Source organism: Tamandua tetradactyla, chromosome 12 (genome assembly GCF_023851605.1).
Source record: "Tamandua tetradactyla isolate mTamTet1 chromosome 12, mTamTet1.pri, whole genome shotgun sequence".
NCBI lineage: Eukaryota > Metazoa > Chordata > Mammalia > Pilosa > Myrmecophagidae > Tamandua > Tamandua tetradactyla.
Window position 1 is genome coordinate 32,919,261 of NC_135338.1, and position 21,419 is coordinate 32,940,679.

Here is a 21,419-nt window from a genome sequence, read left to right on the forward strand (position 1 = left end):
TTGCATTTTTGTTGTCATGATCTCTTTAGTGTCTTCCTTTTTTTTATAAATTGTGCAAACATACACGCAACATAAATCTTCCCAACCCAACCATACCATTCAGGGAAATGAATCTCATTTCACAGTTTTGCACTACCCACACCACCTTCCCCTTGACCACAAACCCTGCACTCGTTTTGCACTAACTCTCCATTGCCCCTGCCCCTGCCCCCTACCTCTGATAACCTGTATTCTAATTTCTGTCTTTATGAGTTTGCGTATTCTCTGATGTTTTCTTTGTGGTTACCATTAGACTTAAATTTAATATTCCAAGTCTATAAATGTCTCATTTGCTTTGATAACAACTTAACTTCAATAGCGTACATAAACCATGTTCCTATACTCCCCCACCCCCTTTATGAAGATCTTGTCCCAAATTGGTTATTTATATAAAAACCATTGATTTATTATTATATTTTATGTGTTTGCCTTTTAGATCCTATAGGAGATTACAAATCAGATATGCAATAGTAGTGGTATTTCTGTTAACCCCATGTCATTATCTTTACCAGAGATCTTTATTTATTTGTGCGGCTTTAGTTAGTTGTTAGTACTCTTTCCTTTTGACCAGCAGAACTTCTTTTAGTATTTCTTGTAAGATCGGCCTAATAGTGACACAGTCATTCATCTTCTGTTCATCTGGGGATGTCTTAATCCCTCTTTTTTTTTATTAGTAAAGTTGTAGGTTTATAAAAAAAAAATCATGCAGAAAATACAGAGTTCCCATACACCTTTCCCTCCCCCACTATTAACACCTAGCGTTAATATGGTACGTTTATTAAAACTGATGAAAGAATATTGAACTTGTACAATTAACTATAGTCCATGTTTTATAATAGGGTTCCTTGTTTGTGTTGTACAGTCCTATATTTTTGGTTTTTTAATTTTTATTTTAGTAACATATATACGACCTAAAATTTCTCTTTTTAACCAAATTCAAATAGATAATTCAGGGCTGTTAATTATATTTACAGTGTTGTGCTGCCATTACTACCATCTATTACCAAAACTTTTCCATTGCTCCAAATGGAAATGCTTTCTGGATTCAACACTTACAAAAATCCTGTAATTGTTTTCTAGAGTTTTGAGGAAGATGGCTCTGCCAATTTTTGCTAATTGTTCAAAGATTCTGTGGGGTAGTGATATACTGGAGCATCATAGGACCCCATCTTGTTTGGTAGTAAGCTAAATCTGAGTATACTTTATTGTGTGTTTGAAAATCTCATTCTTTTCACATTACTCTCCTGGCTTCTTTCATCTAGCAGACACAGAATAGTCTGTGGATTGAGAGATATGTAATTTGCTTCTTGGGATATTAGCTATTAAGAAAAGAAATGGTTCCTGCCCCCTAGGAATTTAGAATCTGGCAAAGTAGAAAGATCTGTAAATAACTAATAGAAAGGCAGAATGAAATGAAAGCTCCCAAAGAAGAGCAAGGAGCTGATTTATCTTGTTGTCTGTGCTATAAAATCAGTCATTTAATAACAGAGTCCCCAAATCCCATTTTCCCTTTATAGATGTTTTAAGACCAGATTTATTTGCACAATTAATGTGTATATTTTTTGGTTCTCTTTTCTTTTACAAACTATCCTATCTTTAAATTTTTTTTTTCTTTCTAAATGTCAGAGTTCTCGGTCAGACTTGAAAACACTTTCAAATAAGTCCTTGGCAACCTCCAAATTATTCTTGGTGACTTTAATATCCCTGTGGTCTATCTTTAATTTTGAGACCACAATGAGTTTTGCTTATTTACTTCATTTTTCTGTTGAACAGGATTTGTAATTTTCAGTGACTTAATACTCTGAAAATTAAAAGTATCTGTTGCCTGAGTACTACATCTTCCTTCTTTACTTTCTTATTCTTTTCTAGGGCATTGCATTTACTAGTTAAGGGTTTTGCCGTTATTTGCTTCTTTGCACATAGCATGTGGAAAACTTTTTTGGTCTGGAGAAGGCTTACGATTGTGGATAGGGTTATTTGCATAGCTGCGTATGCTTGGGATTCTGTGTAATTACTGCTATGTGACCTGTTAGAAATTTGTAGCATAAAAACTAAGGAATTAGTTAAATCTGTTGTTTCTCTTGGAAATTTTCCTAAAATGATATCATTTCTTTTTAAAGGATATGATACTCACTTTCAAGACAAGAAAATCCTCTTGCTAGAAGCAGGTCCAAAGAAAGTACTGGAGAAATTGCCGGAAACTTACAGCAACAGGGTCAGCTCCATTTCCCCTGGCTCTGCAACCCTTCTTAGTAGTGAGTAGAAGATCCTCTCTCATTCACACAGTCTCCTTTCTACCTTAGCTTTTCACCCGGTCCCAAGATACAGGACTCAAAATCGTTAGAGCATCAGGCAAGGAAAGAGCTCACTGAGGTGGGTGGGGAGTAGGGTGTGGGTTGGTAGTTTAGTATAATTGAAGATCAGGACCCCTGAAATTGATAATGTGCCAATTCCTAGTCTGGGGATGACATCCTTGGAACATGTGAATCTGTCACATTGACATCATTTGTGATGTTGGGTCAATATGGATTAGTGGAACTAAAACTATATGAACTAATTATGACCATTCACTTCTGGTAGCAGCACCTCTTTATTCCCAGAGTTAGCAAGCCTCTAGAGATCTCGAGAGCCTACATACCAAATGCTATCAGGTATAGATGGATGTGTGTACACGAAACCAGTTAACAAATTGTCTTCAATTCTCAGCCCAAATGTTAGCCCCTCAGACATCCTATCTATCAACATCTTATCTAAAATCAAACTTTGCCACTCTCGAGCCTCTTATCCTGGCTTTATTTTCTTTATAACATTCAATTCTGCATGACATTATATTATATGTGTTTTTTATTATCCATCCCTACATTTGGAAGGTGAGCTGCAGAAGAGCAGAGATTTTGTTTGGTTTACACATTTTATGCCCGGTACCTCGATTTGTATATAGCATGTAGTAGGTACCCAGTAAGTATTTCCTCAGTGAATGAATCTGTTCAGTGCAATGAAGAGTTAAAGGACAAAAAATAGTCTTATCCAGAGGGTTTGTAACTTAAGTAGGATGATGAAGAAAAAGATTAATAATATGGGTTTGGTTTTTCCATTTACATTTCCTGTAATGTAATTTTCATCATGTAGGCTAGATCTTTTTTTTTTTCATGCTTTTCAATCTGGGAAACAGAATATCTTCTAGCTTGAAACAGGATAGAGGCAGAGAGTATTTTTCTATTGTTGGAGAATACTGAAAACAACCTCTTACTTAATTTGATGGAGGGACAAGGGGGAGACCAGAAGGGACCTAGGTTCAGGAGAGACTACTGTGGTCTACAGGTTTGTTTTTTTGTTTTTTTTTTTTGCAGGTTTTGGTGCCTGGGACCACATCTGTAACATGAGGTTCAGAGCCTTTCGGCGAATGCAGGTGCCTCTTTTTATCTGTTGCTTTTTGGTATCTTTTGTTTGGTCTGTCTTGTGTTAACATATTGACATTCACATTCACCAGGTTTGCTGTGAAAGTTGGAGGAATCCAAGTTCACAGACTAAGGAAGGAAGAGAAGCATTCCCAGGAAGATTTTCCTCTTACCTTGTATTTCCTCCCAGAGGCGCTAACAAATTGTGATTCTGTTCTGTCACTTGGGAAAGCAATACCCAGTTTTTTATTGCAGTAACATTTCTTTTCTGTTTGTCATAATAGAAACTTTCCCTTTCTGTTTCCAGGTGTGGGACGCCTGCTCAGAGGCCCTGATAATGTTTGATAAAGATAATTTAGACGACATGGGCTATATAGTGGAGAATGATGTCATCATGCACGCACTCACTAAGCAGCTGGAGGCTGTGTCTGGTGAGGCACCCATCTCTGCCATTTTCCTTTCACTTTCTGGGAGGTGAAGTGCCTTAGAATTCTAGGACTTACTGGAAGAGAGGACTGAATGTCCACTATAGAGAAATCTTCAGAAGGTTATTCAGAGTTTTTCTTTTTTCTCTTACTTTTTTACAGCTTTATCAAGGTATAGTTTTTATACTGTAAATCACCCATTTTAACTGTGTAATTCAGTGATTTTTAGAATATTTACAGAGTTTTGCAGCCATTACCACAATTTTATTTTATTTTTCACAACATAATTTTAGAACATTTCCATCGTATCTCAAAGAAAGCTTGTACCCATTTACAGTCATTTCCCATTCCTGCCTCTTGTGCCTGGCAACCACTAATCACCTTTCTGTCTTTAGATTTGCCCCTTTTCTAGACCTTTCATGTAGTAGTGTCTGATTTCTAACTGAGCCAAGTATTTTTGAGATTCATTCATGTCACAGCATGCATTAGACTTCATTTTTATTGCTGAACAGTGTTCCATTGTGTGGATATACCACATTTTGTTTATCCATTCATCACTTGATGGATTTTTGGGTTGTTTGCACTTTTTATCTATTGTAAATGATAGTTATGAACATTGAAGTACAAGTTTTTATGTGAACATGTTTTCATTTCTCTTGGGTAGATACTTAGGAGTGGAATTACTGAGTCACATAATAATTCTCTGACTGTTCTGTAAAGAGGCTGTATCATTTCACTTTTCCACCAGCAGTGCACAAGGATTCCAATTTTTCCACATCCTTGTCATCCTTGTCAGTACTTATTAACTGACTTTTTGATTGTGGCCATCTAGTGAATATGAAGTGGCATCTCATTCTGGTTTTAATTTGCATTTCCCAGATGACTGATGATATTGAGCATCTTTTCATGTGCTTATTGGCCATTTGTATAGCTTCTTTGGAGAAATGTCCATTCATTTTTCCCATTTTAAAATTGGATTACTTGTCTTTTTATTTATGAGTTATAAATTATTGTAGTAGTTAGGTTTAGGTGTCAGTTTAGCCAGTTATTGGTGCCCAGATGTTCTATTGCTGTGGACTTAAATGATAAGCATGTGAATTTCATCAATGGATGATTATGTCTGAGGTTGGCTAAAGGGAGTGCCTACCACATTGAGTGAGGCTTAAAAGAAGTCAGAAGAGAGAGAAACAGCTCAGCACTGATACACGGAGCTCAGCCCAGCCCAACCCAGTGCACCTCAGAGCCAGCTCAGACCCAAACGTTTGGAGATGCAGAAGGGAATTGCCCCAGGGAAAGCCATTTGAATCCAGAAATTGGGAGAGAAGCGCAGCAGATGTTACCATGTGCCTTCCCATGTGACAGAGGAACTCAAATGAAAGTTCCTGCCTGTCCTCTGAAGAACTGTAAGTTTGCAACTAAATAAATCCCCTTTATAAAAGGCAGTCCATTTCTGGTATATTGCATTCAGGCAGCCTTAGCAAACTAAAACAGATTTTGGTGCCAGAAGAGGGGGGTGCTGCTGTACATTTGCATCCAAACATGTTGAAATGGCTTTTTAAATGGATAACAGGAAGATTCTGGAAAAATTGTGAGGAACTTGATCGAGAAAGCCTAGATTACTTTGAAAAGACTGTTGGTAAAAATATGGATTCTAAGGATACTTCTGTTGAAGTCATTGAGGAATGTGTTGTAGCAGATTGGAAAGAGGGTGACTTTTGTTTTGAAATTGCAGAAAGTTTGGCAAAATCGATTCCTGGTGTTGTATGGAATGGAGAATTTGAATCTTGGATACTTGGTTGGGGAAATTTCCAAGCCCAGTGTGGAGGATGCAGCCTGGTTTCTCCTTACAGGTGATAGTAAAATGTGACAAGAAAGGGATAAATTGAGGACAGAACTTCTGGGTGCAAAGAAACCAAAAATTGATGGAATGGAAAATTCTGGGCCTCCAGAAAGTCAGACCCCATAGAATAGTGCCCCAAGTGAGGATTTAACCAAACATGGAGCCAGTCAGCCATTATAGATCAAGCAAAGATTAAAATGGAGTTATCCAGAAAGGATCTGTGGAAGGTCCTATTGTCTGATGGCTTCAGTCCCTATTATGCTATCTGCCAATTTTTTGCAAGACCTGTATAAACAGAACTACTGCCAGTCTGAATGAAAAGGGACAGATTGAAGGAAGAACAGCCTCAGAGGCAGAATCATGGAAGCTAAGGTCTGACGCCAAGAAACTTATAACCAGGAGAATAGATCCACCTGTGTGTATAGAGGGATAAGTTTGCCCCAGAGGCAGAGGGTAGGCCTTCCACCTGGATGTTCATGAAGAGTTCTGGTGCCCCAGGCCTCAGAGTGGCTGGAGCATATTCACCAAAGGATTGGGGGGAATCTGGCTGCCATCCCATTGTTCTGAAAGGGTTGAGCATGTGCCCTGCAGATGGCAGAAAATCCGGTGCCATCCAGATGTTTGAGGAGGGTGGAGCTGAGAAAAAGGTGGTCTCCCAAATGTTCCCCAATGTTGCAGCCCTCATCCCTGTGTTTGGAGAAAACAGGGACAGTGCATAGGCCCTCAGAAAGGGCGGAACTGCCACTTTCTAAAGCCCCAAGGATGAATGGCTCAGACTTTGAAATCTAATGGTGTTTGCCCTGCAGGCTTTTGTGATTGTTTAGGTCCAGTGACCCCTGTTTTCCTTCCAGTTTCTCCCTGTGGCAATGGGATTGTTTATCCTATGACTGTTCCTTCTTTGTATATTGGAAGCAGATAACTTACTCTAAGTTCGCAGGTCCAAAGTCAGAGGACAGTTTTGTGGAGATAGACCATGCCTGGAGCTGATTTTGGATAAACTTTGTGCTATTTTTGAGTTGGTATTGTATTTGTATTATTACTGAAATGAGTTAAGGCTTTTTGAGGAAATGAATGTATTTTGTATATGGAAGGATTTAGTGCATTGTATGTAGGACAGATGAGCATTGTTCGGTGAAAAAAATGTCTGTTTAGAGATTAAGTATGGTTTAAGCTGATGGGTATGGTTGTTAAATTGACAAGGGGTGGACCTGTGATAATTAAGTCCAGGTGTCAACTTGGCCAGGTGATGGTGCCCAGTTCTGTTGCTCTGTACTTAAATCATTAGCATGTGAATTTCATCTGTGGTTAATTACATCTGCAGTTGGCTATAGGGGAGTGCCTTCTACAATGAGTGAGGCTTAAAAGAAGTCAGAAGAGAGAGAAACATCTCAGCGCGGCTCCACAGAGCTCAGCACAGCCCAACACAATGCAGCTCAGAGCTCAGAGGTGGCTCAGACCCAGAAGTTTGTAGATGCAGAAAGAAACTGCCCCGGGAAAAGCTGTTTGAACCCAGAAACTGGGGAGAAACCCAGAAACTGGGGAGAAACCTAGCACATGTCACTGTGTGCCTTCCCATGTGAACTCGGATAAAGAGAAACCTGCCTTTCCTCTGAAGAACTGTAAATTTGTAACTAAATCAGTCCCCTTTATAAAAGTCAGTCCATTTCTGGTGTATTGCATTCTGGCAGCCTTAGCAAATTAAAACAACAATCGTTATATGTTCTGGATATAAGTTCCTTATCAGATGTGATTTGCATATATCTAAGTTCTAGAGAGGGAAAGATTGGAAGCATATAAAAAATTGCTTTTTGATATGGGATAGTAGTTCATCCATGTAGCAAATTATGCAGCTATTAAATTAGGTCTAATATTTAGTCACCAGAAAGATGTCCAGTAATATATTGGCAAAAAAACAGTCGTAAGTTTCAACTTATGAGTTTGTGTGTAGGGTTGTACACACACCTTTACCTGTGGCTGTCTGAGTGGTAGGATAAAGGGTGATTTTTGTTTTCCCATTTAAACCTTTCTTTATTGGCCTAACTTTTACAATATTATTTTTATGATCCGAAAAATAAAATGATTTCCAGTGGGAAGAAAAATCTTTTAAAATCAAGAACTTGTGCGAACCCATGGCACTTCCACCCTATGTACTGTGAAAGCCTATCTGGGCTCATTTAGGCCTAACTTAAAACTAGAGGAGCAGGAGTATGAAGTCAGGAAGAAAGAGTGCCTGGTGTGAGCTGATAATTCAATGAGGGCTTAAATTCTTGTTGTTTTTTTTTTTCCTTGCCATTGATTCAACCGTATGGCTTCTGTCCTTTTATCAGTTCTCAGCCCGTACCATTCTACTTTTCTGATTTGGGAGTAAATGACAAGAGCCAGCTGCTTGGGCCCTTACTTCAGGTTTAGTTATGGGTCTTCCCTCAGCCTGCATGGGCTTCCTTTCTAATGTGTTGTTTTTCTCTTTTCTGACCTCTCCAGACCGAGTGACAGTTCTCTACAGGAGCAAAGCAGTTGACTATGCCTGGCCTTATCCATTTCCCATGGCAGATTCCAGCCCTTGGGTTCAGATTACCCTAGGTGATGGCAGTACCCTCCAGACAAAATTGTTGGTAGTTGAAGATTCTTATTTTTTATTAGAGATCTTACATGTCCACATCTTATCCTAGATTGTAGGGCCAGTAATTTTAGGTTTAAGCAATAGTATAAATTAATTTTAAGCAAGGCTTTTGCTTATAACTGCCAGTACCCACTCAAGACAACTCAATTTAAGGTGCTCTTATAAACCCTATATAGGAAACATTTTCATGGGCCATTTTAGGTCGGGAGGTAAATGTTAGCCAGGCCTCACAGGAATAGGAGCCAAGTGATGTTCTTTCCCTCTCTCAGGAATCCCTTGGTTACTTATCCGCGTGCATTTACTATTCTCTCTGCTCACTAGCCTCCCCTTTTACATGGCAGCCATTCCTTACCTTAAATCAGGACTATTTAGCTCCATTGCTGTCCTGGTACTGAAACGATGCTTATTGTTTTCTAGTTCAAATATCAAGAGAATCTGGCTGAGTTTAATGTATTTGGCTGGCACTTACTGTGCCAGCTGTCCAGCTTTGGCTCCGTTAGCTGAGGCTGAGGTCACAGATGTAGCACTATCCCTTTAGGGGTTGTGAGTGAAGCAGGCGTGATAAAAAGTTACCTGCAGCAGATGGGCTTGCTAATATTTGGCAGTAAAGAAAATTTTAGGAGGAAAGACAAACTTCTGGGGCAGTTTAATTTATGAAGATATTATAAGACTTAGCAGCCTCTTATCTCCTTGCAGATTGGTGCAGATGGTCACAACTCAGGAGTACGGCAGGCTGCTGGCATCCAGAATATTAGCTGGACCTATGATCAGTCTGCTGTTGTGGCTACTCTGCATTTATCAGAGGTGAGATCCTGGGTCTGCCACCCTATTCATGTTTAATAAGCACTAGGCACTTCTCACAGGAACCTTTCTCCTCTCTGTTATAGGCCACAGAGAACAATGTAGCTTGGCAGAGATTTCTCCCCTCTGGGCCCATTGCTTTGCTTCCGGTAAGAGGTCCTGACCTAGTATGCTTTCTGATCCAGCCTTCCTCTTTTAGGACTTCACTTCCTTAGCCTTTTTCTGATTTCAGGGGCATATTCCCAGGCTAGCTTTGTTTCCTCTCTTGTCTTCCTTTATGCTTGAGAGCCCCCAAGTGCAGAAGAATTTCAGCCCTTGGTATTAATGTTCTTCTTTTGACACAGCTGTCAGATACCTTGAGTTCCTTGGTTTGGTCCACATCCCATGAGCATGCATCAGAGCTGGTCAGCATGGATGAGGAAAATTTTGTGGATGCCATTAACTCTGCCTTTGTGAGTATCAATGCTTCTAGCTGATGATGTGTGCAAGGGTAGATACAGAAAAATGGTTTTAAATAAGGAGAAAGGAGTAACCAAATAGCTGCCCCTTTGAAACTAACAATCTGGATTATGTGGTGGCAGGCATTCAGGGAAATACAAAGCAATAGCAATTAATAGCATGCCTCCTTTTTTTGAGGGTTGTGAACTATTGTTATGCTACCCCGGGTCGTGGTTAGCATTAGCCTTTTTGTATTTGAAGCTGTAATACTCTAATAATTTTGAACAGATCTACGAGCTCCCAACTCCCTGAGCCTTTGAAGTCTGATGTGTTGGAAGTGTTGCCAGGGAGGTGCTGAGCACATTTCATCAGGGAGCTTAAGAGTAAGCTTTGTAAACAGACATATGTTCTAGGATTGGTTCTACTTGCTAATCTCTTGAAAAATAGTAATAATATTACCTACACTAAGAATTTGATAAAGACATTGAAATTGAGGGAATTCATGTAAAATGCACTGAACATATCTAATACATAGTGGGTATTCAATAAATGGTAATTATTCTGGAGTGGAATTAGAAAAGTTAATGCAGTAGCAATTACATAATATGGGAGCCAGTTTTTTTTTTTTGAGCTTAAATGCTGCATTTATCTAAATTCACTAATAGTAATAATTGTAACATTTATTGAGTATTTAATGTATGCCAGGTATATCAAAGTTTTACATGGATTGATTTATTTAACTCAGTCAACCTTTATGGCAGGTGCTATCAGTATCCTCATTTAGAGAGAATAGGTAACTTCTGAAGCAGCTGGTGGCAAAGCTTTGTTTTGAAATCAAGCTGGCACTAGAGCCTGTGCTTTTAACTACCTCACTGATGATTTCACACCAATTTACAGTGAAGAACTTAAGCTCCAGGTAGCAACAAGAATAAAAGTAACTGAAAAAAAAAAAGTAACTGAACACACTGAAGTGGATTCCAAGGTAAATGGTGAATGCTACCTCTGTGTGGGCCATTCAGCATGTTTTCCTGGCACAGGCTTAGGACCTTTGCAGTATATTCATTCAACAATTAGAAGTGCCTTTTCGTGGCAGGCTCTCGAGATAACAGACAAATGAGACGAAAGCCTGCTTTCAGGAAGCTTATGGTTGAGTGAAGAAGAAAGACAATTTTAGTGTGGTGGCAGAAATATACATAGGATGTTGTGGGACCACAGAGGAGGAAAACTTTCACACACACACACACCAGGGTTTGGGGAGTGGTTTCCAAAAAGAGAACATGTGAATCTCAGGTGTCATCCTGGTTGTATAGGATGAGGAGGACATTCAAAACAGATGGACTTCCCAGAAGCAGAAGAATGTTCTGTAAGGAGCTAAGTTGTTGCCAGCGCTTATTGTGGGCAGTGAAAGGTAAAGCTCAGGGGTATGCAGGGGCCAGTTCACAAGCAGTTTGGCTTGATCCGAAAACTGGAGAGTGATAAGCAGTAGTGTGTTGCATTTGAGGGCTTGTCATTTGTGGGTCAGATCAGTTTAAGCATGTTAGGTAGCACTGCCTTTGGTTTCTGTTATTAAGAGTTTTCTTGTTGTATTTTTAATTCCCTGCTAATCACTGATCAAATTTCACCTTGTTTTGTGGTGGATGTTTTTCAGTGGAGTGATGCTAACCATTCAGACTTCATTGACTCAGCCAGCACAATGTTGCAGTATACTGTTGCACTTCTGAAGCCCACTAAAGTTTCAGCTCGCCAGCTACCCCCAAGTGTAGCCAGGGTGGACACCAAGAGTCGGGTACTGTTTCCTCTTGGGTTGGGACATGCTGCCGAGTACGTCCGGCCTCGGATGGCACTCATTGGGTAAGATACTAATAGCAGGGCTGCTCCCTTCTCTCTGTGCTGCCGGAGGACACATCTGACTCTGCTTTATTATTAGGGATGCAGCCCACAGAGTCCATCCCCTTGCAGGACAAGGTGTCAACATGGGCTTTGGGGATATCTCAAGCTTGCTCCATCACCTCAGTACTGCAGCCTTCAATGGGAAAGATTTAGGTAAGAATTCTGGCACCTCAGAGAAGTATCCAGAGGTCAGATAGGAAAGATCTGGAGTCCAAAGTGGCTCTCCTAGTAGCAAGACAGAATAGACATAAAATGTATCTGGTTTACTAGGAGAGGGAAGAAATTTTATCATTAGATTAGGGATTTAACCTTTTATCTTTCTTCCAGGCTCCATGAGCCACCTCACAGGTTATGAAACAGATAGACAACGTCACAACACTGTTCTTCTGGCTGCTACAGACTTACTAAAAAGACTCTATTCCACCAGCGCTGCTCCACTTGTGCTACTAAGGACATGGGGCTTGCAGGCTACAAATGCGGTGTCGCCACTAAAAGTAAGAAGTCTCTGCTTTCAGGTTTTTGGGGTATATACCTATATATCTAGAAGTGATATTGCTGGGTCATATGGTAGTACTGTTAAATTTTGTTTTTTATAGCAATTGCACCATTTTCCAGTCCCACTAAAATTTACTGAGATTCTTCTTTCTTCACATCCTTGCCAACACTTACTATATTCATTTTTTTAAATAATAGCCATTCTAGTGAGTATGAGGGGTAGTACCTCGTGGTTTTGATTTACATTTCCCTAAAGGCTAACGATGTTGAGCATCTTTTCATGTGCTTACTGGCCATTTATATATCTTCACTGGAGAAATGTCTATTCAAATCCTTTCTCCATTTTTAAATTGGGTTATCTTTTTGCTCTTGATTTGCAGGATTTCTTTATATATTCTGGATATTAAACCCTTATCAGATAAATGATCTCCAAATATTTCCTCCCATTCTGTTCGTTGTCTTGGATATTTTATTTTAAGAGATTTTTTTTTTAACCTACCGTTTTTGGATCTCGCAGTTAATGTGGAGGTATCAGATGTTACAGTGCAAGAGTATCATCACTTCTGTCATTTTTCTCCAGGAACAGATTATGGCCTTTGCAAGCAAATGAATGTTCCTCTTCTGGAAGTTCTATTGATGAGAAAAGAACATCCTGTCCCAAGACTAACACATATATTATCAAGATTTAATTTAATAAGTTTGCTTTAAATTAGGATCCTTTGGTCTTTTTCTCCTCCTTTGCTGAACGACCCTGAGTGATAATTTGCTGTGAGGAAGTTGTATCAAACAAGCTAAGAAAAAAAACTCCAAAGGAAGACAACTATGATTTGGTTCAAAGAGCTTTTTATTATTAAAACAAAAAATCAGTTGAAGTTATGTCTCACTCATTTACACTTTAATAGTCCTTTCTAAAGAGAGGATTCATAATGTTCTTTTTTGAAAGAGGTAAGAATTAGAAATACTCAGTGTCTTTTTGTTATAATAGCAATTTAAACATTAGAATGCAAATTAAATATAAATTGTTTTTACCTTTGAACTTTTTTTTTTTTACACTGAACTTTTTAATGGTATGTATTACTTCCTTATCACAGGACCAGATTTCAGTTTTATTTATGGTTCCTCATTCCTCTTTGGGACACCATTGTCTGTTCACTATTAAAGCAATAAATAATTTCATTGCACACATTTGAAGACCTCAGAAACCAGGTCAAAAGGGTAAAGCTGATTAGCAGCAGAACTAATGTTTGGTAGCAGATGTTTTGCTGTGGGTTTTTGGAAGAGCTTACTTCACAGTACCAGATTTCCCTTGAAGAGATTTTTGGGTTTTGCATACTATGAAAGACATCTTGTCCAAAAGTGTGATTTGACGATGAAATGAGAAGAAAACAGTCAGTTTTTGAACCAAGCTAAACTATTTTGGGGAATATATTTAGAGAGCATAAGAAATCTATTACCCTGGGGGAGCTTTTTAGGCAAATGTGGAAAGTTTATAAAATACTAGATAGACTTTAAGAAAAAAGTACCAACATCACAAACCTTTCTGGAATCTCAGGAAAAATGTGCCTAAAGTAAAAGATGGCAGTTGCTGTGAAAAGCTATGTGACTACAAGCACAGCGCAGAACGGTCACTGTAGGGAAAAGGTCATCTTTCACACAAACACACATACACACATACTAAAAACAGAAAAATAAACGATGTGAGGAGAATGTGGACTCGCCAAAAGTATGCCAAAAAAAAAAAAATCAGGTAAGAGGAATAATTTTAAGGCACACCTTGTAAGGACTTCCATGACCCCCAGAGGATGTTTCTCATGATGCTGATGATAAGACACAAATTCACTATGTACCAGGCCCTGTCCTAAGTATTTTCTTTTTTTTTTTTTTCTTTTTTACATGGGCAGGCACCGGGAATCAAACCCAGGTCCTCTGACATGGCAGGCAAGCATTCTTGCCTGCTGAGCCACTGTGGCCCGCCCTGTCCTAAGTATTTTAAATACATAAACAACTTTACAGGGAAGAAACTAACCAGCAATACCAGAATCTATAGTACCCCTTAATAAGAGGCCCAAAGGGTATGCTGGATGGCAGAAAGAACATTATAGACAAATTGTTTTTTCTAAGAAAAATTCTAAATTGCTCTTAAAATGGATAAATTGCTTAATTCTCTGGATGTTCTAATCAAGATTAAAACATACATACATAGATTTCTGGAGTTAGAATACATCTACCCAAGAGATCTGGAAGGTAACAGGATGACCAAAGGAGCTTGTTGAACATGTATACTTGGAAAGATGACTTCAGATTTTAAGAAAAGCTTTTGGAAAGCTGACCTGTAGTGATCAAGACCAGGGGATCTCACCTGTCTGGACCTGTCAAGCTGGAGGAGTCTTTTGTGAATACAGTTTATCTCTTCGAGGAAACAAGTTTGTTTCTACTAAAGGAAACAATCTCCCTTTAATCATCTGGAACAATATTTAGAGTATATGGCTGCTTCTAGCAACCAACTTTTTTGACAAAGACGTTAAGGAGTCTAGAAGCATGTTGTATATTAAAGAAGAGACCTTAAAGCCCTTGGGAGGAGTTTTTCTTCAAAAAAGTGGAAGGCTGTTACGTGGAAGGAGAGATTAAAGTAGAATGAAGGTTGGTCCGAGGGTTGTGGGTTATTGTTAAACTATTTAAAGTAGAATGAAGACCAATGAGAAGATGGATTTCAGCTCAATATAAGGAGGAATTTTTAACATCAGTGCAGTCCCAAAATGAAATGAGCCATCTGAAAACAACATGCCTAAATAAGGTGGTTGATAGATAACCTGTTAGAAACGTTAAGGGCATTCTGAATTGGGTGGAAGATTAGGTTAGATCCTTGGGCTGTTTCCAACTCTAAAGATACTATTATTTCATTATGTATTACCATTCTGAAGATGGCAATAGGTTTAAAGGTGATACTGATAATAAAACATCAGTTTGAAAAGTTAAGGTCCTAAAGACCGGTATGAAAGCTAGAAGTTTGGGGAGACAAAAACTCTTCTGGATGGGAGCTAGAAGAGCCAAGGCAAAGGAGTCAGAGTATAAGAAGATAAAAGTCCAAAAGCATTACAGTAGGTAGAGAAGAAACATATGATGTTTATGGGGGGAAAGTATGAGATAATGACTTGGGGGAAATAATCCACAAAATCAGTATCTCTGAGCATTCAAACTCAATAAGAGATCATGTGAATCATTAAAAATCGTTTCCTGAAAATGCTGGTCCACTGTACTCATGTGGCTCTGAATTGAATGGCCAGACAAATCAAATGTTGGGTACCACTGAGAAGGGTATCAGAAACCCTGAAACTAGACAGATAATTCAGGACTGGGGTAGGAAGCAGTACTGTTGCATACAAGAGAACGAAAGCGGCTACAGCCGAACTCTGTAGACCCTGAGTAGCACAACCTCTGACCACAGACCAAAATGCTAGTGTATAATTGTGTTTCTTAGAAATACAAACATGACCAGTTTAGGAACAAAGAAAATACTATAAACATACTAGCCCAGGAGGTGGTACTGGCACCAAAAACACACATTCCGATAAGGTTGATGGATATGCTCATAAAACATAGGGTTGACTGATAGAAGGTTGAGTAAAAGGTAGGCTATACAAGGTAGCCACAGCATCCCAAAATATATCACTAGAGAACACATGACCTTACTTAAGATTGTGGTTCTGTGCAGTTATGAGTTGCTTAGAACTTGTGTCATGTCAGAAAGACTCTCTATCCTGCTAAGATTTAGGATGGTTCTCATCTGGCTGACTGGAGCTAGCTCAGAGCAGGATCATGCAAGAATTTTAGATAGGGTACTTCCCCCCCCCCTTCAATTACACACGGAAAGCAAAATCAGGTACTTTTTCTTTTTATTTTAGGAGGGATGTGTAGAGTAAGGGTGAGGAATGGCAGTGTATGGAGAGGAGAAAAATACTGGTTCTGATAGGTCATGGGACTGCAATCAGCTTAATTTAGCACATTAGAGAGGAAAATTAAAATCTTCACAGAATGAGGCACTGAAAAGTTTAAAATGAGATTTTTCTTTGGTTCCCAAGGATCTGTCCCTGGGCTCTGACTCTGAGGTCAAGTTCCAAAGCCATTCTTTTTGGCTCACAGGGCAATCTGTGACACAGAGAATCAGATTTAGACTGGTGCCAGCTGTGCACTCAGAATGGTTAGCTGGTAACAATCACATTAGATGTGTAAAATTAATAAAACCCAAATCTCTAGGCTCAAGGATGAAACCAATCTACAAAAGCCCTTTTGTCCTGCTGGAGCCAGCTGCTAGTCTTCAAGTCCAGGCTCCCCCCACCCTAGTTCAGAACCTGACTGAAGTCTTCTCTCCTTCTCCCTTTAAAAAGATCGTTGGTGACTGCAGGCCTCAGAGGAAATGCTTGGCCTCAGTGAGCGATGCCCAGAGACTGCAACAGGTGAAAGGTGGCCCCTAAGGCCCAGCCGGTCTCTATGTTGTTCACTTTCTTTGTGAGCTGTTGGGGACAGAGAAAAAAAGTCTTCAGATTTTCACCTAACTTTAAACTCTTTGTGAGCACAACTCTTAGCACAGCACTTAGACAGATTATGTCCCCAAAGAGCATCAACATGCCCAAACCAAGGTAGAATTGAAAGTTGCCGGTGTTTGAAGGCTTCCCATTACCCCTTATCTGTAACAATTTCCCTCCTACTATGGCCTCCCCTACACCTGCCATTCTGATCCCTGGATGCTTTTGCCCAGGAAGTAGCCCCACCTAGGCCTTCTAGATAGACCTCAGGCTTCAGAACTTTTTCTCTAAACTTGAACAAAATATAGCATTTCCTGCTTTATTTTCTGTATCACCAATTTTGATAGGCAATTTAGAATGAGATGGGCTGTGGTAGAAAGGGCATAATCAGGAATTGGGAAAAGATTAAGGGGCAGGAAAGAACATCCTAAATTTTTCAATTCATACTATGGAATGAATCATTATCTTAAGCACTAATGATGACAAGAAAATGTGTTTAAGGCATTCTTGGTCAGGTTATACCTCAATTAGCTCAATGGCCTTGGATAATACTTTTAGTCACAATTTCTTCAACTGTATAACAAGGGGATTAATGATATGTGTTTATCGAATTGTTTTCTTTAGAATCCTAGGGGATTCTTGGAAGTGCTTCAGAGGAGAAAGAGAGGTCAAATGGTGAAGGAGTTCCATAATCCCACCCAAGAATAGCTCCACTTGATCAATTTTACATTACTAGCATTCTGCATAAGCTTTTGTTGAATAAAGGTGCCACCACCACCAACAAAAAAAAAAGTGTGAAAATCAGTAGATTGGTTTGTCTTTTCTTCCAGTGCTAACTTCCTATGATACAATAGTTCTGTGTTGGCCTGATATAGCTAGTCTAACTGCTATGTTGAAAACTGGGGAGAACAGCATTTGAATTTTAACTGGCTCTAATATTGGGTTGCCCTGGGGTTACTGAATGTCAAGTATAGAGTACAGGCAACTTGAGGTTCAGTCTGAGTTCAGCTTGAGTCAAACTGTAAGTGCCCTTACACCAAAATGCTCTTCCTTTGTCCCCAGGATGGGGCCAGCAGCCTAGGGCTATAGATGCCAAGGTAAAGTGATGTCTGGGCTAGGGTACTGTCCACCCTTGAGGCTCCATTTCAATTCTGGCCCCAATGAAATTAGAGGCACTAAAAGGATGCCACACTGGAGACAGCAGAAAAACTGTCCTTAAATTATTTGGTTATTGCTGATGCATAATTAAAGGCAATTGTTAACTTAAGTATGTATTCAGAGGCTTGGGATGATCTCTTGTCCACGGATTTGTCCCCGACTGATCGGTAATGATTCCACAAATAGTAACACCAACATCAACAACTGTGCCAAGCACTGTGATTTTCATGCATCATCTCAATAGTCCTAACAGCCCTATCAAATAGGTACTACAAGTGTCCCTGTGTTTTGAATGAGGAACCTAAAAGTTAGACAGGTGTCAGAGCTAGGAGATTTGCATAGTCACAACTTGAACCCAGAGCTGATAGACAACAGTGGCCATGTTTTAAATACTATACTATCCAGACTTTGCTAGCAAATGATGCTTCTGTGTTAAGAAATGCTGATATTTTTTTGGCAGATATAACACATTAAATTCAAATACTTTCAGAGTTTTGAAATCTGTATAACACAAGAAATGGGTCAATACAAACTCTTCTAGACCTGGGGAAACAAGGAAGGGTAGTGGCATAAGGGAAAGTGGAGGCTTGAGAAACAAACTAAATATAGCTATTTGATACCCAAGCTCACAAAGTTGCCTTGTATCATAACTATATTTTTGTTGCATCTCCTTTAATAGACTGTAAGCTTTTTGAGGACAAAGATTATACCTTTGTAACTGTAATGTGCAATTATTCAATTATGATATATGACAAGAAAACAAATGGGATAAACTCAAAAGGTGTGTTTCATATGGATAAATAAGTTAATATAAAGTAGAGCCTACATGTGCTGAAATAGATGGGGAGAGACAGGATAGAGAGGCACCTAAGAAAAAAGAGGCACTAAATATATAAGGCACAGGTACATATTTATGATACACTAAGTATGCATGAGATATTTAATATTCATGAAGCCATTAATCAGCCACTTACAGGTGACATCCTTTGGTCCCTCATGTCCTGTACCAGATAAAATCCATGTAATGGATTAATGGGCAAGTTGCAACTACAGGCCAGATGTACCTGCCCTTCTGCCTCTCCAACAGAAAAGGTTTGGGTGATGACACCCCCAAGGGGATTCTGATGAAACTTGTTTTAGTACTAGTAACCACACTTTCAGTTGGCAGAACCTTGAATGTGTGGGACTGTCAACTTATTTGCACCCTAAGTGTGTTCATCTGCCCCATCTCTTTCTCCTGACTCTCATCTGAGTTTTAAATTGACTTAATAAACTATGTGATCTGGGCAATTTAATTTGAGCCTTTCTGTTCTGTGACCCCTAGGGCGGCTTGCCCAGTAATGTACTTAGAGGTTACACTTGCATCAAAGTAATTTCTCACATTCATGATGCCTAGCACAGTGCCCTATTCACAGTACCTCATAATTCCACCTATAGCCATTCTGATTACTACACAAGTATCCTGATGCCTTTGTCCCCATCCCCACAAAAGAAGACTTAGGGACTCCTGTGCCCTCTCTCTCTTACCTGTAAGATGGTACTGTCTGCAAAGCCAAAGCCATCCTTTAACAAAGCTGTGATGTAACTGAGATCCATGCATAGGAAAGGGCTCCCTGAGGTGAAGTTTTCTAAGTTATCACACACTGAAAGAAGAGAGAATGGTGGAATTCAAGTTTGCAACTGAGAAGTGTATAATTCTCTCTAGATTTTAACTTAGAATAGTAAATCAGAATTCTCTTTGGTTGATGCTTCGGCTTCTTGGATGCTAGAACCTCACACTGATTCTGTAAGACCACAGTTTCTTAAGAACTTGCACATTTCTGATGTTAAATCTTGTCTACTATATATATATATAGACATGTGTGTGTGTGTGTATCAATAAAATTGTACTGACAAAGTTTACATGGATCCCAATTTATTTGTTAGATTTCTATAAACTACTGTGGGTATTTCATTACAAGTCCCGTATCTATTATCAATGCTGAGCCCCAGAAGACAGGAAATACCTGTTGGCACTACTTTGAGGCCATAGGACCATTTGTATTTCAGACTGACTCTCAAGGAAGCCTCTGTGGCTAATCCCCGTGTGTTCTGGTATTCAGTGTTAATACTGATAATGCTGTTTAAAAAGAAAAGAAGGAAGAAATGTAGAAAAAAAGATTTTCACTATTTTCCCAAAGCGTTTGTGTTCCCCATATTCTTGACCAGAGTTCTACTACTTTTAAACCCTGGCAAAGACCGGGAGACTCAGGATGACAACCAGCTTTCTGAGAGGCTTCTAGAGCTGACCAAGCCACTTTAGGTTGCTTAGAAACTGGAGTTGGCAGGCACAGCCTTACAGACTCGCCTTCAAGGGCTTCTGTGGATGCTTACCTTCCCTGGCTTTTCTTTCAAAATCTTCAACTTTTAAAACACCACCCTTTTCATAGTCTGAAATGAAACAGAATAGTGGCTGATGTCAAAAAGTCTTAAATTCATCAAATATAGTGATATTTATAATAATGAAAACTGGAAATGAACAGTTTTCAACTTTAGAGAATGGAATAAGCAAACATGGTATCTTTAGAAGCAGTTGGCTGTTTCTAGAAGGTGAGATTACTGGGAAGGGGAGTTTCATTTCACTTGTCAGTACTTTCTAAATTCAACAAACATCACTGGATTTTCAGTTTTATTGTGGCAGAGAAAAGATATTGCCACATCTCTCTGAAATTACCTCAAAATAATATGGAAAATGAGAAACTGAAACACATACTCTTATCTTTAATGAAACCAGAAGACAACTGTAATCTTGAATTGCAATATCTGAGGAGGGGCTAGCAAATACAGTGAAGACGGGACAAGGGTGTGGGAGGAAGTTGGGTGAGGCTGCTGCTGCAGCTCTCGAAAACAAAGCCAGCAGATGGAAGACATGAATGGATGTAGAGGTCCTGAAGGTTAGTGCCAAGCATAACTCACTGGAGCAATGGGGCTGGTGTACAGGATCTGTGGGTGTGAAGCAGGACCTGTTTGTCATCTGGAGTGACAAAGGCAGTGGGGCAGACCAGGAAGCAGCAAAGTGGTGGTCAGACTGAACTATGAACAACCCTGCTGCTTCCATGGCTGTCATCAGGAAAAGTAAAGGCCTAATAGTGTATGCGCACTAGCACACGGCCCCAGCGGGTGGAGCATGGCTGTGAACCAGGACCAGCCTGCTGGCCCAGAACACTGTTCAACCCTATCCCCACATGACATTCCTGTGCGCAGCTGGTTCCCAAAAGAACTCACATCACTGCATAATGAGCAATGATAAAAATAATAAATGTAGCCAGGATATACACAAAGATTACAAAAGTAAAAATGTAGTCAAGGAACTAGGGGGGAAATCCTCACAAAAAACATATTAGAAAAGTATTTTCAAGGCACAGATATTCCCAAGATCTTAATGAAAGAATTGCCTCTTTTGAAAGAGATAAAACACAGAGAGAAATGTTAACCACTGGTAAACCTAGGAGAAGGGATATATGTGTCTACTGTTCTATTCTTTAATTTTCATGCAAACAAAAAGTTGATGAAAAATTCAATTACAAAACTTTTAATTGTTTCTTTAAAACAACAGTTTCTGGAGCCTCTTGAAGGCACTGGCAGATTCTAAGAAATGGCAAGTAAAATAAAGCCACCACAGCAATAAAAGCCACAAAAACAGCAAAAAGAAAATAATAAAACAACCAAAAGGACAAAAGACCTGGGGCAGGGACATAGATGCCAGAATTAATCAAAGTGAGCCAAATTATAAGGAAACAAATTTAAAAATGA

General features: G+C 39.3%; 2 protein-coding genes across 11 annotated transcripts in view; one reads left to right on the top strand and one right to left on the bottom strand.

Annotated features, from left to right (window-relative positions):
- COQ6 (coenzyme Q6, monooxygenase) overlaps window positions 1-20,686 on the top strand; it is a 55,787-nt gene extending 35,101 nt beyond the window's left edge. For 4 of the 7 annotated variants that reach the window (XM_077123026.1, XM_077123020.1, XM_077123022.1 and 1 more), the window contains exons 2-12: window positions 2,160-2,294; window positions 3,390-3,448; window positions 3,745-3,868; window positions 8,184-8,314; window positions 9,019-9,126; window positions 9,210-9,272; window positions 9,468-9,575; window positions 11,210-11,412; window positions 11,489-11,604; window positions 11,779-11,945; window positions 17,094-20,684. In XM_077123026.1, coding sequence (XP_076979141.1) covers window positions 3,419-3,448; window positions 3,745-3,868; window positions 8,184-8,314; window positions 9,019-9,126; window positions 9,210-9,272; window positions 9,468-9,575; window positions 11,210-11,412; window positions 11,489-11,604; window positions 11,779-11,945; window positions 17,094-17,177 — 1,134 coding nt within the window. In that variant the 5' untranslated portion in view covers window positions 2,160-2,294; window positions 3,390-3,418 and the 3' untranslated portion in view covers window positions 17,178-20,684. Of the gene's footprint in view, window positions 1-2,159; window positions 2,295-3,389; window positions 3,449-3,744; window positions 3,869-8,183; window positions 8,315-9,018; window positions 9,127-9,209; window positions 9,273-9,467; window positions 9,576-11,209; window positions 11,413-11,488; window positions 11,605-11,778; window positions 11,946-12,526; window positions 12,819-17,093 lie in introns of those variants that run through there. The other 3 variants (XM_077123024.1, XM_077123025.1, XM_077123021.1) reach the window with 2 other exon arrangements.
- The window catches only part of ENTPD5 (ectonucleoside triphosphate diphosphohydrolase 5 (inactive)), a 73,294-nt gene continuing 64,647 nt past the window's right edge, over window positions 12,773-21,419 (bottom strand). For all 4 annotated transcript variants that reach the window (XM_077123030.1, XM_077123031.1, XM_077123033.1 and 1 more), the window contains 3 exons: window positions 20,001-20,057; window positions 19,155-19,270; window positions 12,773-16,457 (listed from right to left, as the gene is read on the bottom strand). In XM_077123030.1, coding sequence (XP_076979145.1) covers window positions 16,371-16,457; window positions 19,155-19,270; window positions 20,001-20,057 — 260 coding nt within the window. In that variant the 3' untranslated portion in view covers window positions 12,773-16,370. The remainder of the gene's footprint in view (window positions 16,458-19,154; window positions 19,271-20,000; window positions 20,058-21,419) is intronic.